General features: G+C 33.7%; 1 protein-coding gene across 1 annotated transcript; it reads right to left on the bottom strand.

The window, feature by feature from the left end:
* Positions 1-426: 426 nt before the first annotated feature.
* LOC139862912 (uncharacterized) lies at positions 427-1,745 on the bottom strand. Its single transcript, XM_071851538.1, has one exon. The coding sequence runs from the start codon at positions 1,617-1,619 to the stop codon at positions 639-641; it is 981 nt and encodes a 326-aa protein (XP_071707639.1). The 5' UTR covers positions 1,620-1,745; the 3' UTR covers positions 427-638.
* Positions 1,746-15,950: the final 14,205 nt, after the last annotated feature.

Below are 15,950 nucleotides of genomic sequence, written 5' to 3'. Positions count from 1 at the left end.
TTTGATTTCACAATATGTTTACCAGTCTATTTGAGTAGTCAGTCTTGACAACCAACACATTGTCCATTCTTCTCAAACACCACTAACCCAACAATATAAGGTCTTTATAATGCACTATCAAATTCCTAAACCACCCAAATGTGAACAAAATAAATATACACATCATTCATTCGTCAAACATATTAGCCATCTTTCTTAAAGTTAACAAGAAGTTAGAGCCAATTTTTAGGAAATAAAAATTTAACCTTATTATTATTTCTTTACCTGTGGTGTTTGACAATGATAATTCAACTAGCCTACTGGTTCATGCAAAGGATCACTATCACACAAAACACAGAAATATTAGGCTTTTCAAGCAATAACTGCAACACTCAAAAGAAACTGAAAGCAACGTAACACAAATCAAAGCCGTAAACATGTGCCACATTGGACACAAGTCCATTACATTTTAGTATATTTGATCAGTGAGTGAATCTACAAACCAAACTACACCAGAAAAATCAATTAAAATGGATATACTCATCATTATGCAAACTATGCAAGTACAAAATATAACTTAGTATACCAATAGCAATAGCAAGATCAATAAAAACAGAACTTTCTACTTATTATATGCTAATTTTCGTATGTATATGTATTTATTTACTAACCACTGATGAATGCTTATGCTCCACAATTAACTTCAACCGTTTCGTCAACACATCAAACTCTTCAACATATTGATCCCTCCATCGTTTCTCGAAACCAAGTTCTTTCTCCAAATCAAAACATTGTTTAACATCAATCATCATTTTAATCTCCTTCAATGACTGATCAACAACATCCACAAGTGCCTTACTCGCAAAACGCACAATCTCACTTCTAAAATCACCAACCCTAACCTTACTTCCAACATTCCTCTCCAATTCAACCTTATCCACACCACTAACATTATTAATATTATTACTTTTAAAATTATTATTATTAATACTGCTATATTTATTCGAATTACTAGCAGAATTATCAGCAGTATTCGGTTTCTTAACGACGGAAGGTAATGCGAGTACAGCTGTCGAAGGAGAGGGCAGATTTGGGGATAAATTGAGCCTAACCCTAGTTCGACCGAAATTAGACTTAATGTTATAATCATCAATCGAATTAGTATTCAAATTGTTGATCTCAGGTTCCCAAAGTTGCTTAGATAAATCATATAAAGCGCGATCCTGAGGCGAAAGCAACGATTCATCGAAACCTTTCGAAATCCGTGACGAAATGGATCGGAATTTCTTACGTAAGCGACGGAGCTTCTCGGAGAGCTGAGTTTTGGAATAGGATTGGGAAGACATTTGAGTGGAGAATCGATCGTGAAATAAGGCGAGATCGCGCGGGAAAGAGAAGCCTTGTGAGGAACAATCGAGAAGGCCTTGGAGTAAACGGATCTCGTCGGGTTCGGTCCAGACCCGGTGGAATTTGAAGGGAGAGTGACGTGTGGGGGTGGTGGTGGTGGTGATGACGTCATGGGAGGAATCGAGTTCAGGAGATGTGAGGGTTTTGCGTTTGATAGGGAGTTTACCAGAAGAAGGGTGGTAAGATGAGATGGGATTGGGTTGATGGATGGGAGGTGATGGTGTGCAGTCCATGGTGTTTGATGGTTGTGAGTTGTTGTTTGTGTGTGGGTTGTTGGTTATGAGGGTGGGTGAGGAAGGTGGGTTTGAACCAGATGGGATGATTTGGTCAAGGTTGGGGGTGTGTAAATTGGAGTCGCGATCCTATTATTCGGATGAGTTTATTGTGAGTATCGAGGATTGGGATCATAAATTAGAGTTTATTATTATACTATGCACTTTTGTATTGAGTTATAAGTTATACTCGATACTAGTTTAGAGCACACGGTGCCCGTTTAATTTTTTCACCGTCCTTCAAAAATCGACGGTGAGATCGACCGTCGGTCGACACCGTGACGGCGTCGATCTCGTCGTCGATTTCCATGTTTATATATATTAATTGAGATTGATATTTACATGATTAAATGTTTTCAACATGTTAAGCAATCAAACTTGTTAAGACTTGATTAATTGAAATATGTTTCATATAGACAATTGACCACCCAAGTTGACCGGCGATTCACGAACGTTAAAACTTGTAAAAACGACATGACGATATATATATGGATATACATATGGTTAACATGAGATTATGATAAGTAAGTATCTCCATAAGTGTATTAACAATGAGTTATATACATATAAACAAGACTACTAACTTAAGGATTTCGAAACGAGACATATATGTAACGATTATCGTTGTAACGACATTTAAATGTATATATATCATATTAAGATATATTAATATATCATAATATCATGATAATATAATAATTTAACATCGCATTAGATATAATAAACAATGGGTTAACAACATTAATTGAGATCGTTAATTTAAAGGTTTCAAAACAACACTTACATGTAACGACTAACGATGACTTAACAACTCAGTTAAAATGTATATACATGTAGTGTATTTAGATGTATTAAAATACTTTTGAAAGACTTTAAGACATATATCAAAACACTCATACTTAACGAAAATGGTTACAGTTACTTTCCCATTCTTTTCTTTCATCAAGAATTCTAGTCGTATTCTTACCCGTATTATACACAGCTTCAAAACGTACTTACTATGGGTATATACCAATAGGAACTAGCATGGGATTCCACTCTTGATTATGTCATGTATGACTAATCAATTTTAACTTCTACCATGAGCTAGTCAACTAACTAGAACTCCTTTTAACCCCACTCACCACTCACCAATTACCACTCATCATTCACTCCATTTCACTTCCAATTCTCTTTCTAATTCTCTCTCAACACACACACACTATTATGAACGTATTTTTCCAGTAGTTAATCATCATCTTCATCAAAAATCACTTCAAGAATCAAGCTATCATCATCATAGGAAGAACACTTCAAGAACACTTCAAAAATCCCTTCAAGTTTACTAATTTACTTCTAAGCTTTCTAATCCATTCCAAGTAATCATCTAAGATCAAGAAACCTTTGTTATATACAGTAGGTTATCTTTCTTATTCAAGGTAATATTCATATTCAAACTTTGATTCAATTTCTATAACTATAAACTATCTTAATTCGAGTAAAAATCTTACTTGAACTTGTTTTTGTGTCATGATCCTACTTCAAGAACTTTCAAGCCATCCAAGATCCTTTGAAGCTAGATCATTTCTTGTCACTTCCAGTAGGTTTACCTACTAAACTTGAGGTAGTAATGATGTTCATAACATCATTCGATTCATATATATAAAACTATCTTATTCGAAGGTTTAAACTCGTAATCACTAGAACATAGTTTAGTTAATTCTAAACTTGTTCGCAAACAAAAGTTAATCCTTCTAACTTTACTTTTAAAATCAACTAAACACATGTTCTATATCTATATGATATGCTAACTTAATGATTTAAAACCTGGAAACACGAAAAACACCGTAAAACCGGATTTACGCCGTCGTAGTAACACCGCGGGCTGTTTTGGGTTAGTTAATTAAAAACTATGATAAACTTTGATTTAAAAGTTGTTATTCTGAGAAAATGATTTTTATTATGAACATGAAACTATATCCAAAAATTATGGTTAAACTCAAAGTGGAAATATGTTTTCTAAAATAGTCATCTACACGTCGTTCTTTCGACTGAAATGACTACCTTTACAAAAATGACTTGTAAGTTATTTTTCTGACTATAAACCTATACTTTTTCTGTTTAGAATCATAAAATAGAGTTCAATATGAAATCATATCAATTTGATTCACTCAAAACGGATTTAAAATGAAGAAGTTATGGGTAAAACAAGATTGGATAATTTTTCTCATTTTAGCTACGTGAAAATTGGTAACAAATCTATCCCAACCATAACTTAATCAACTTGTATTGTATATTGTGTAATCTTGAGATACCATAGACACGTATACAATGTTTCGACCTATCATGTCGACACATCTATATATATTTCGGAACAACCATAGACACTCTATATGTGAATGTTGGAGTTAGCTATACAGGGTTGAGGTTGATTCCAAAATATATATAGTTTGAGTTGTGATCAATACTGAGATACGTATACACTGGGTCGTGGATTGATTCAAGATAATATTTATCGATTTATTTCTGTACATCTAACTGTGGACAACTAGTTGTAGGTTACTAACGAGGACAGCTGACTTAATAAACTTAAAACATCAAAATATATTAAAAGTGTTGTAAATATATTTTGAACATACTTTAATATATATGTATATATTGTTATAGGTTCGTGAATCAACAGTGGCCAAGTCTTACTTCTCGACGAAGTAAAAAAATCTGTGAAAGTGAGTTATAGTCCCACTTTTAAAATCTAATATTTTTGGGATGAGAATACATGCAGGTTTTATAAATGATTTACAAAATAGACACAAGTACGTGAAACTACATTCTATGGTTGAATTATCGAAATCGAATATGCCCCTTTTTATTAAGTCTGGTAATCTAAGAATTAGGGAACAGACCCCCTAATTGACGCGAATCCTAAAGATAGATCTATTGGGCCTAACAAACCCCATCCAAAGTACCGGATGCTTTAGTACTTCGAAATTTATATCATATCCGAAGGGTGTCGCGGAATGATGGGGATATTCTTATATATGCATCTTGTTAATGTCGGTTACCAGGTGTTCACCATATGAATGATTTTTATCTCTATGTATGAGATGTGTATTGAAATATGAAATCTTGTGGTCTATTATTATGATTTGATATATATAGGTTAAACCTATAACTCACCAACATTTTTGTTGACGTTTTAAGCATGTTTATTCTCAGGTGATTATTAAGAGCTTCCGCTGTAGCATACTTAAATAAGGACGAGATTTGGAGTCCATGCTTGTATGATATTGTGTAAAAACTGCATTCAAGAAACTTATTTTGTTGTAACATATTTGTATTGTAAACCATTATGTAATGGTCGTGTGTAAACAGGATATTTTAGATTATCATTATTTGATAATCTACGTAAAGCTTTTTAAACCTTTATTGATGAAATAAAGGTTATGGTTTGTTTTAAAATGAATGCAGTCTTTGAAAAACGTCTCATATAGAGGTCAAAACCTCGCAACGAAATCAATTAATATGAAACATTTTTAATCAATAAGAACGGGACATTTCAATATACAGTTGTGATTTCTAACGTTGTTGAATCATCGTTGTCTTCAGATTCTCTAAGTTTATCTGAGAAACATAACTTTGAAATTACTTTCTCAGCTATCTCAGCTTGTTCGATTTCTTAACTATTTTCACCACAAAATAAAATTGCATTTCTCATTTGAGAGCTTTGCCAAGTGGGTCCCTCTTCGTCTTCCAAACTGTTCCAAAATTCCAACTCCTTAAGTACATAATACCTCCTTAAGTACATAATACCGCCCAAAGTGTATTTCAAATACATAATACCTCTTAAGTCTTTTATAAAAAAAGGTGTGTTAACATGACCAGTTTCGACCCAAACATGCTTTAACTCAGATAACCATGACCCACCTATTCTTAGCACCTCTGATTCTGTAAACTATATATCTCTACCGAAAACTCATTCCTAGAATAAAAAATAAAAAAAGACAACAAGTGCTTTGTGCTTACTGATTTATTTTAATTTTTTAAAACTAAAAGTTACAGATACAAAAGATGTGGATTAATTTAAAAACTACCTCAGATTCATCATCTGCAAATTCTTCTAACAGAAGCTCTTGAAGACGCTTAATACTCGAGCTTTCAAAAGCTTTTTGGAAACACACTACATTACATTATGTGTTATAATCACCTTTGTGTTACGGTTAACTTTATAAAATTAATAGGGTCAAATTATTAAATATAATAACAAGAAAAGATAGCTAAACCCACGTTTTGATGATGATAACGCACGTTCTCAAATGAATTGAAGAACCATACTGTAACAAACTCTAAATGCTTATGTTTAGTTTTCACATTTTTTGTGCAAAATTTATGCATTAAATTTTAATGTTGAACCCTTTTGTGGTATGTTTGACCAAATTATGCCAAATTACAAAGTTGTTAAATGTGGGTATGTTTTATGTATGAAGATATAAATATAAATATAAATATAAATATAAATGTTTTGTCTAACAGAAGGACTAATAAAATTAGTGTTTACAAATATAAAGGACTAAAGATGTAAATATCTAGAAGGTGACTTAGAAGGTAACCTGTTATAACAGGTTGAATGTAACAACCCAACCCATTTCCAAACTGAATATGCGAAAATAATTTTTTTTTTTTTTTAAAACAGTATAGTGCGCGGCGCGCACACCTTAAGGTACGCAGCGCGCACAAGCCCCAACAGCTTCTGTCCGGAAATGCAATTTTTCAAATAAAGATCTCCCACTTCCCGACATATTTAGACGAAACGCTTTTCACCACATGTTCATATATGTAAAACTAACACGAATCAATCATAAATCAAGTTTTACAAAACGGGGCCCACATTGGCCATTTTACGAGTTTCGTACAAATCATGAGTTTCGACCACATTAGTTTAATTTTCAAACGACACTATGAGCATGGTGTTTGGGGGTTAAACTACCCAAATCTCGGTCAAACTCCAAAAGCTATCACATCCCAAAAGCGTCCCCTAAAAACAAGCGGGATCTCTAATCCAATCGAATGCCCTTACCCTTGTCAACGTCGGAGCCTATAAAAAGATAAACAACGAGAGGGTAAGCAAGGCTTAGTGAATGCAATAATTATACATATACATATATAATATACCTACTTGCATACACTTATACACACCGTACCAAACGCTAGCAATCACAATAAGCATACAAACTCCAAGTATAAGCTAATAACCTCCAAATACCGCAACTAGCATAATCAATAGCATATTCACCAAAATAATATATTATGCTATACAACAACTCATACACAAGCTATATGGTTAACCATACACACATCATGGTGCTACCGGCTCCATGGTTCACACCATACGTAATGTTATGACGCTACCGGCTCCGTGGTTCACGTCACTACGCATTCGAGTCATACTCTTTTATAGTGCTACCGGCTCCGTGGTTCACACTTCGGTGCTACCGGCTCCGTGGTTCACACCTAATTTTTATAGTGCTACCGGCTCCGTGGTTCACACTTTGATGCTACCGGCTCCGTGGTTCACATCACAACACATGCACCATGATGCTACCGGCTCCGTGGTTCACATCATAGTACACTCGTACACACTATGGTACTCCCGGCTCCGTGAGTCATACCATAGCATACAAATAAATACACCATATACATACATGTATAATTACTCCACTCACCTTAACAATTTGGTGACGATTTTATAACTCCGCGAGCTTCAAAGCAAAGTACCTAATATAATAACTACTCCATTAACTGGACTAAATGCCAACAATTTATACATGTGCATTCAATGACTTAATTGCATTAAATGCCCCATGTACCAAAATCGTCATTTAAGGTCAAGACCCGTCATCAATCACTAAAAGCTAGTGATTAAGGTCTAACAACACCGATTTACACAAACTTAGGACATTTCACCCCCCATCTTGCCTAATGATGTGCGTAGAGGTGTATACGAAATAGTTATATTTTTACTACAAAATACTATTAAATACGATACAATTTTACACAAGTTATTTATTTATTTATAGAATGGATATACCTAAACCTTGCTACAACACTTATAGGCAGTGTACCTAATCGTACAGTAGTGTAGTTTTTAGTAAGTCCGGTTCGTTCCACAGGGAGCTAGCCAAGTTTAACGCTATATTTTTTAAAAACTATATTTGTATATAAATATATATATAAATAAGTAGTTTTATTATTATAAAAGGGGGTTTTTACCGTTTAATGACCGGTTTGTCGATTTTAAAACTTTAGTCGCAGTTAAAACCTAATGTAAAATATTAAAAATATAAAAGACTTAATTTAAAGCATAAAGTAAATGACAATAATAAAATTGCGATAAATTAAAGTGAGATAAATAAATAAAATTGCGATAATTAAAAAATACGATAATTAAAATGACAATAAATTAAAGTGCGATAATTAAAAGTGCAATTAAATATGAAATAAAGGAATTATGCTTATTTAAACTTCCGTAATCATGATATTTGACGTGTTGATTTTAGTTTATTACCATGGGTTAATTGTCCTTTGTCCTGAATTATTCAATATGTCCATCTGGTTTTTGTCCATAACAGTCCATCAGTCATAAATATAAAGTGCGAGTGTCCTCGTCAAATTATCCTTATATCCGAAGTCAAATATTCCAACTAATTGGGGACTTAAACTATAATTACACCAATTTTCCTTGTATATAATTCACCCTTGTTTTAGTAAGTCCATTGACTATTAATCCATTCCCGTGTCCGGTTAAATGAATGATTATTAGTACTTATAAATATCCCGCTCATCGTGTCCGATCGAGTGTATATGGTTATTTATAGGTGCGTCCAATTGTAAATCTTTATATTAAATTAACAAACTATCATTTAATTAAACAAATATAAAGCCCATTAATAACCCATAGTCTAATTTCCACAAGTGTCGTTCTTTTGTCCAAACCCCAATTATGGTACAAAGCCCAATTACCCCATTTTAATATTTAGCCCAACATCACGATTACTACGGTTTAAATAAGCATAATAATAACTTAGCTATGAGACATTAATTTAAAAAGGTTGAACATAACTTACAATGATTAATAATAGTGTAGCGTTACACGGACAGAATTTCGACTTACACACTTACAACATTCGCTAACATACCCTTATTATTATTAAAATTAAAATTATAATATATATATATATATATATATATATATATATATATATATATATATATATATATATTACGTTGAGAGATAGAGAAGAGAAAAAGATGTGTTTATTTCGTCCGAAAATGCTGAAATTTATAGATGTGGCCAGGTTTCTGCTGCCATGCGATCGCATGGAAATTGGTCTTGCTGGCCATGCGATCGCATGGCCTGGGATTCCAGCTCACATTCGTTTGTTTTCTTGTTTGCCGACGGTTTTATTTATAATATAATATATATATAATTTTAAGAATTAATTATATATTATATTATATTCATGTGCATAGTTGACTTGTAATTTTTAGTCCGTTGCGTCGAGCGTTGAGAGTTGACTCTGGTCCCGGTTCCGGATTTTCGAACGTCCTTGCGTACTATTTAATATCTTGTACTTTGCTTTTTGCGTCTTGTACTCTTGTAATTTTGAGACGTTTCTCATCAATAAATTGAACCACTTTGATTGTACTTTGTACTTTTGAGCTTTTTGGTTGTTTGCATCTTCAATTCATCGAATCTGTCTTTTGTCTTCACCTTTTATTATTTAAACGAATATCACTTGTCAATAGAACAATTGCAACTAAAAGCCTGTCTTTCTTGAGGGATAATGCTATGAAATATATGTTCATTTTTAGTATTATCAAATATTCTCACACTTGAGCGTTGCTTGTCCTCAAGCAATATAGTCTTGAAATAGAAATACTAGAATCACTTCTTTATTTTTCACACTTTGTACATTAGTGATTTCTATACGGCGGTATGAACAATGGTAGTAACGATGTGGTTTACAGTCCCACATGACTATGAAAATTTAGATCCTTAAGGAAATTGGATCTTTATGAAAACATTTGATCTTGTGAAAATTAATCTAGCTTATACCCTAGATAAGTTTTCAGGAATAATGAAATGTCCCGTTCTTATTGATTAAAAACGTTCCATATTAATTGATTTCGTTGCGAGGTTTTGACCTCTATATGAGACGTTTTTCAAAGACTGCATTCATTTTTAAAACAAACCATAACCATTATTTCATAGATAAAGGTTTTAAAAAGCTTTACGTAGATTATCAAATAATGATAATCTAAAATATCCTGTTTACACGCGACCATTACATAATGGTTTACAATACAAATATGTTACAACAAAATAAGTTTCTTGAATGCAGTTTTTACACAATATCATACAAGCATGGACTCCAAATCTCGTCCTTATTTAAGTATGCGACAGCGGAAGCTCTTAATAATCACCTGAGAATAAACATGCTTAAAACGTCAACAAAAATGTTGGTGAGTTATAGGTTTAACCTATATATATCAAATCATAATAATAGATCACAAGATTTCATATTTCAATACACATCCCATACATAGAGATAAAAATCATTCATATGGTGAACACCTGGTAACCGACATTAACAAGATGCATATATAAGAATATCCCCATCATTCCGGGACACCCTTCGGATATGATATAAATTTCGAAGTACTAAAGCATCCGGTACTTCGGATGGGGTTTGTTAGGCCCAATAGATCTATCTTTAGGATTCGCGTCAATTAGGGTGTCTGTTCCCTAATTCTTAGATTACCAGACTTAATAGAAAGGGGCATATTCGATTTTGATAATTCAACCATAGAATGTAGTTTCACGTACTTGTGTCTATTTTGTAAATCATTTATAAAACCTGCATGTATTCTCATCCCAAAAATATTAGATTTAAAAAGTGGGACTATAACTCACTTTCACAGATTTTTACTTCGTCGGGAAGTAAGACTTGGCCACTGGTTGATTCACGAACCTATAACAATATATACATATATATCAAAGTATGTTCAATATATATTTACAACACTTTTAATATATTTTGATGTTTTAAGTTTATTAAGTCAGATGTCCTCGTTAGTAACCTACAACTAGTTGTTCACAGTTAGATGTACAGAAATAAATTGATAAATATTATCTTGTATCAATCCACGACCCAGTGTATACGTATCTCAGTATTGATCACAACTCAAACTATATATATTTTGGAATCAACCTCAACCCTGTATAGCTAACTCCAACATTCACATATATAGTGTCTATGGTTGTTCCGAAATATATATAGATGTGTCGACATGATAGGTCGAAACATTGTATACGTGTCTATGGTATCTCAAGATTACATAATATACAATACAAGTTGATTAAGTTATGGTTGGAATAGATTTGTTACCAATTTTCACGTAGCTAAAATGAGAAAAATTATCCAATCTTGTTTTACCCATAACTTCTTCATTTTAAATCCGTTTTGAGTGAATCAAATTGCTATGGTTTCATATTGAACTCTATTTTATGAATCTAAAGAGAAAAAGTATAGGTTTATAGTCGGAAAAATAACTTACAAGTCATTTTTGTAAAGGTAGTCATTTCAGTTGAAAGAACGACGTCTAGATGACCATTTTAGAAAACATACTTCCACTTTGAGTTTAACCATAATTTTTGGATATAGTTTCATGTTCATAATAAAAATCATTTTCTCAGAATAACAACTTTTAAATCAAAGTTTTTCATAGTTTTTAATTAACTAACCCAAAACAGCCCGCGGTGTTACTACGACGGCGTAAATCCGGTTTTACGGTGTTTTTCGTGTTTCCAGGTTTTAAATCATTAAGTTAGCATATCATATAGATATAGAACATGTGTTTAGTTGATTTTAAAAGTCAAGTTAGAAGGATTAACTTTTGTTTGCGAACAAGTTTAGAATTAACTAAACTATGTTCTAGTGATTACAAGTTTAAACCTTCGAATAAGATAGATTTATATGTATGAATCGAATGATGTTATGAACATCATTACTACCTTAAGTTCCTTGGATAAACCTACTGGAAAAGAGAAAAATGAATCTAGCTTCAACGGATCCTTGGATGGCTCGAAGTTCTTGAAGCAGAATCATGACACGAAAACAAGTTCAAGTAAGATCATCACTTGAAATAAGATTGTTATAGTTATAGAAATTGAACCAAAGTTTGAATATGATTATTACCTTGTATTGGAATGATAACCTACTGTAATAAACAAAGATTTCTTGAGGTTGGATGATCACCTTACAAGATTGGAAGTGAGCTAGCAAACTTGAAAGTATTCTTGATTTTATGTAACTAGAACTTGTAGAATATATGAAGAACACTTAGAACTTGAAGATAGAACTTGAGAGAGATCAATTAGATGAAGAAAATTGAAGAATGAAAGTGTTTGTAGGTGTTTTTGGTCGTTGGTGTATGGATTAGATATAAAGGATATGTAATTTTGTTTTCATGTAAATAAGTCATGAATGATTACTCATATTTTTGTAATTTTATGAGATATTTCATGCTAGTTGCCAAATGATGGTTCCCACATGTGTTAGGTGACTCACATGGGCTGCTAAGAGCTGATCATTGGAGTGTATATACCAATAGTACATACATCTAAAAGCTGTGTATTGTACGAGTACGAATACGGGTGCATACGAGTAGAATTGTTGATGACACTGAACGAGGATGTAATTGTAAGAATTTTTGTTAAGTAGAAGTATTTTGATAAGTGTATTGAAGTCTTTCAAAAGTGTATAAATACATATTAAAACACTACATGTATATACATTTTAACTGAGTCGTTAAGTCATCGTTAGTCGTTACATGTAAGTGTTGTTTTGAAACCTTTAGGTTAAGGATCTTGTTAAATGTTGTTAACCCAATGTTTATAATATCAAATGAGATTTTAAATTATTATATTATCATGATATTATCATGTATGAATATCTCTTAATATGATATATATATATACATTAAATGTCTTTACAACGATAATCGTTACATATATGTCTCGTTTAAAAATCATTAAGTTAGTAGTCTTGTTTTTACATATGTAGTTCATTGTTAATATACTTAATGATATGTTTACTTATCATAGTATCATGTTAACTATATATATATCCATATATATGTCATCATATAGTTTTTACAAGTTTTAACGTTCGTGAATCACCGGTCAACTTGGGTGGTCAATTGTCTATATGAAACATATTTCAATTAATCAAGTCTTAACAAGTTTGATTGCTTAACATGTTGGAAACATTTAATCATGTAAATATCAATCTCAATTAATATATATAAACATGAAAAAGTTCGGGTCACTACAGTACCTACCCGTTAAATAAATTTCGTCCCGAAATTTTAAGCTATTGAAGGTGTTGACGAATCTTCTGGAAATAGATGCGGGTATTTCTTCTTCATTTGATCTTCACGCTCCCAGGTGAACTCGGGTCCTCTACGAGTATTTCATCGAACCTTAACAATTGGTATCTTGTTTTGCTTAAGTCTTTTAACCTCACGATCCCTTATTTCGACGGGTTCTTCGATGAATTGAAGTTTTTCGTTGATTTGGATTTCATCTAATGGAATAGTGAGATCTTCTTTAGCAAAACATTTCTTCAAATTCGAGATGTGGAAAGTGTTATGTATAGCCGCGAGTTGTTGAGGTAACTCAAGTCGGTAAGCTACTGGTCCGACACGATCAATAATCTTGAATGGTCCAATATACCTTGGATTTAATTTCCCTCGTTTACCAAATCGAACAACGCCTTTCCAAGGTGCAACTTTAAGCATGACCATCTCTCCAATTTCAAATTCTATATCTTTTCTTTTATTGTCAGCGTAGCTCTTTTGTCGACTTTGGGCGGTTTTCAACCGTTGTTGAATTTGGATGATCTTCTCGGTAGTTTCTTGTATAATTTCTGGACCCGTAATCTGTCTATCCCCCACTTCACTCCAACAAATCGGAGACCTGCACTTTCTACCATAAAGTGCTTCAAACGGCGCCATCTCAATGCTTGAATGGTAGCTGTTGTTGTAGGAAAATTCTGCTAACGGTAGATGTCGATCCCAACTGTTTCCGAAATCAATAACACATGCTCGTAGCATGTCTTTAAGCGTTTGTATCATCCTTTCGCTCTGCTCATCAGTTTGTAGATGATAGGCAGTACTCATGTCTAGATGAGTTCCTAATGCTTGCTGTAATGTCTGCCAGAATCTTGAAATAAATCTACCATCCCTATCAGAGATAATAGAGATTGGTATTCCATGTCTGGAGACGACTTCCTTCAAATACAGTCGTGCTAACTTCTCCATCTTGTCATCTTCTCTTATTGGCAGGAAGTGTGCTGATTTGGTGAGACGATCAACTATTACCCAAATAGTATCAAAACCACTTGCAGTCCTTGGCAATTTAGTGATGAAATCCATGGTAATGTTTTCCCATTTCCATTCCGGCATTTCGGGTTGTTGAAGTAGACCTGATAGTTTCTGATGCTCAGCTTTGACCTTAGAACACGTCAAACATTCTCCTACGTATTTAGCAACATCGGCTTTCATACCCGGCCACCAAAAATGTTTCTTGAGATCCTTGTACATCTTCCCCGTTCCAGGATGTATTGAGTATCTAGTTTTATGAGCTTCTCTAAGTACCATTTCTCTTATATCTCCAAATTTTGGTACCCAAATCCTTTCAGCCCTATACCGGGTTCCGTCTTCCCGAATATTAAGATGCTTCTCCGATCCTTTGGGTATTTCATCCTTTAAATTTCCCTCTTTTAAAACTCCTTGTTGCGCCTCCTTTATTTGAGTAGTAAGGTTATTATGAATCATTATATTCATAGATTTTACTCGAATAGGTTCTCTGTCCTTTCTGCTCAAGGCATCGGCTACCACATTTGCCTTCCCCGGGTGGTAACGAATCTCAAAGTCGTAATCATTCAACAATTCAATCCACCTACGCTGCCTCATATTCAGTTGTTTCTGATTAAATATGTGTTGAAGACTTTTATGGTCGGTATATATAATACTTTTGACCCCATATAAGTAGTGCCTCCAAGTCTTTAATGCAAAAACAACCGCGCCTAATTCCAAATCATGCGTCGTATAATTTTGTTCGTGAATCTTCAATTGTCTAGACGCATAAGCAATCACCTTCGTTCGTTGCATTAATACACAACCGAGACCTTGCTTTGATGCGTCACAATAAATCACAAAATCATCATTCCCTTCAGGCAATGACAATATAGGTGCCGTTGTTAGCTTTTTCTTCAATAACTGAAACGCTTTCTCTTGTTCATCATTCCATTCAAATTTCTTCCCTTTATGCGTTAATGCAGTCAAGGGTTTTGCTATTCTGGAAAAGTCTTGGATGAACCTTCTGTAGTAACCAGCTAGTCCTAAAAACTGGCGTATGTGTTTCGGAGTTTTCGGGGTTTCCCACTTTTCAACAGTTTCTATCTTTGCCGGATCCACCTTAATACCTTCTTTGTTCACTATGTGACCAAGGAATTGAACTTCTTCCAACCAAAATGCACACTTTGAAAACTTAGCGTACAATTCTTCCTTCCTCAATACTTCTAACACCTTTCTTAAATGTTCACCGTGTTCTTGGTCATTTTTTGAGTAAATAAGTATGTCATCAATGAAAACAATGACAAACTTGTCAAGGTATGGTCCACACACTCGATTCATAAGGTCCATGAACACAGCTGGTGCATTAGTTAAACCAAATGGCATGACCATAAACTCGTAATGACCGTAACGTGTTCTGAAAGCAGTCTTTGGAATATCATCTTCTTTCACCCGCATTTGATGATACCCGGAACGTAAGTCAATCTTTGAATAAATAGACGAGCCTTGTAGTTGATCAAATAAGTCGTTGATTCTCGGTAGTGGGTAGCGGTTCTTGATGGTAAGTTTGTTCAACTCTCGGTAGTCGATACACAACCTGAATGTACCATCTTTCTTCTTGACAAACAAAACAGGAGCTCCCCACGGTGATGTGCTTGGTCGAATGAAACCAAGCTCTAAAAGTTCTTGTAATTGGCTTTGCAGTTCTTTCATCTCGCTGGGTGCGAGTCTGTAAGGAGCACGAGCTATTGGTGTAGCTCCTGGTACAAGATCTATTTGAAATTCAACGGATCGATGTGGGGGTAATCCCGGTAATTCTTTCGGAAATACATCGGGAAATTCTTTTGCAATGGGAACATCATTGATGCTCTTTTCTTCAGTTTGTACTTTCTCGAC

This window comes from Rutidosis leptorrhynchoides, chromosome 8, assembly GCF_046630445.1.
Source record: "Rutidosis leptorrhynchoides isolate AG116_Rl617_1_P2 chromosome 8, CSIRO_AGI_Rlap_v1, whole genome shotgun sequence".
In the NCBI taxonomy this organism is placed as follows: domain Eukaryota; kingdom Viridiplantae; phylum Streptophyta; class Magnoliopsida; order Asterales; family Asteraceae; genus Rutidosis; species Rutidosis leptorrhynchoides.
Note: the sequence above shows the minus strand (reverse complement) of the source record. Positions and strands in the feature narration are given on the sequence as shown.

What these genes read in the sequence shown, in the direction of transcription:
- LOC139862912 (XM_071851538.1), bottom strand. Translation starts at nt 1,619, where the DNA reads ATGGACTGCACACCATCACCTCCCATCCATCAACCCAATCCCATCTCA.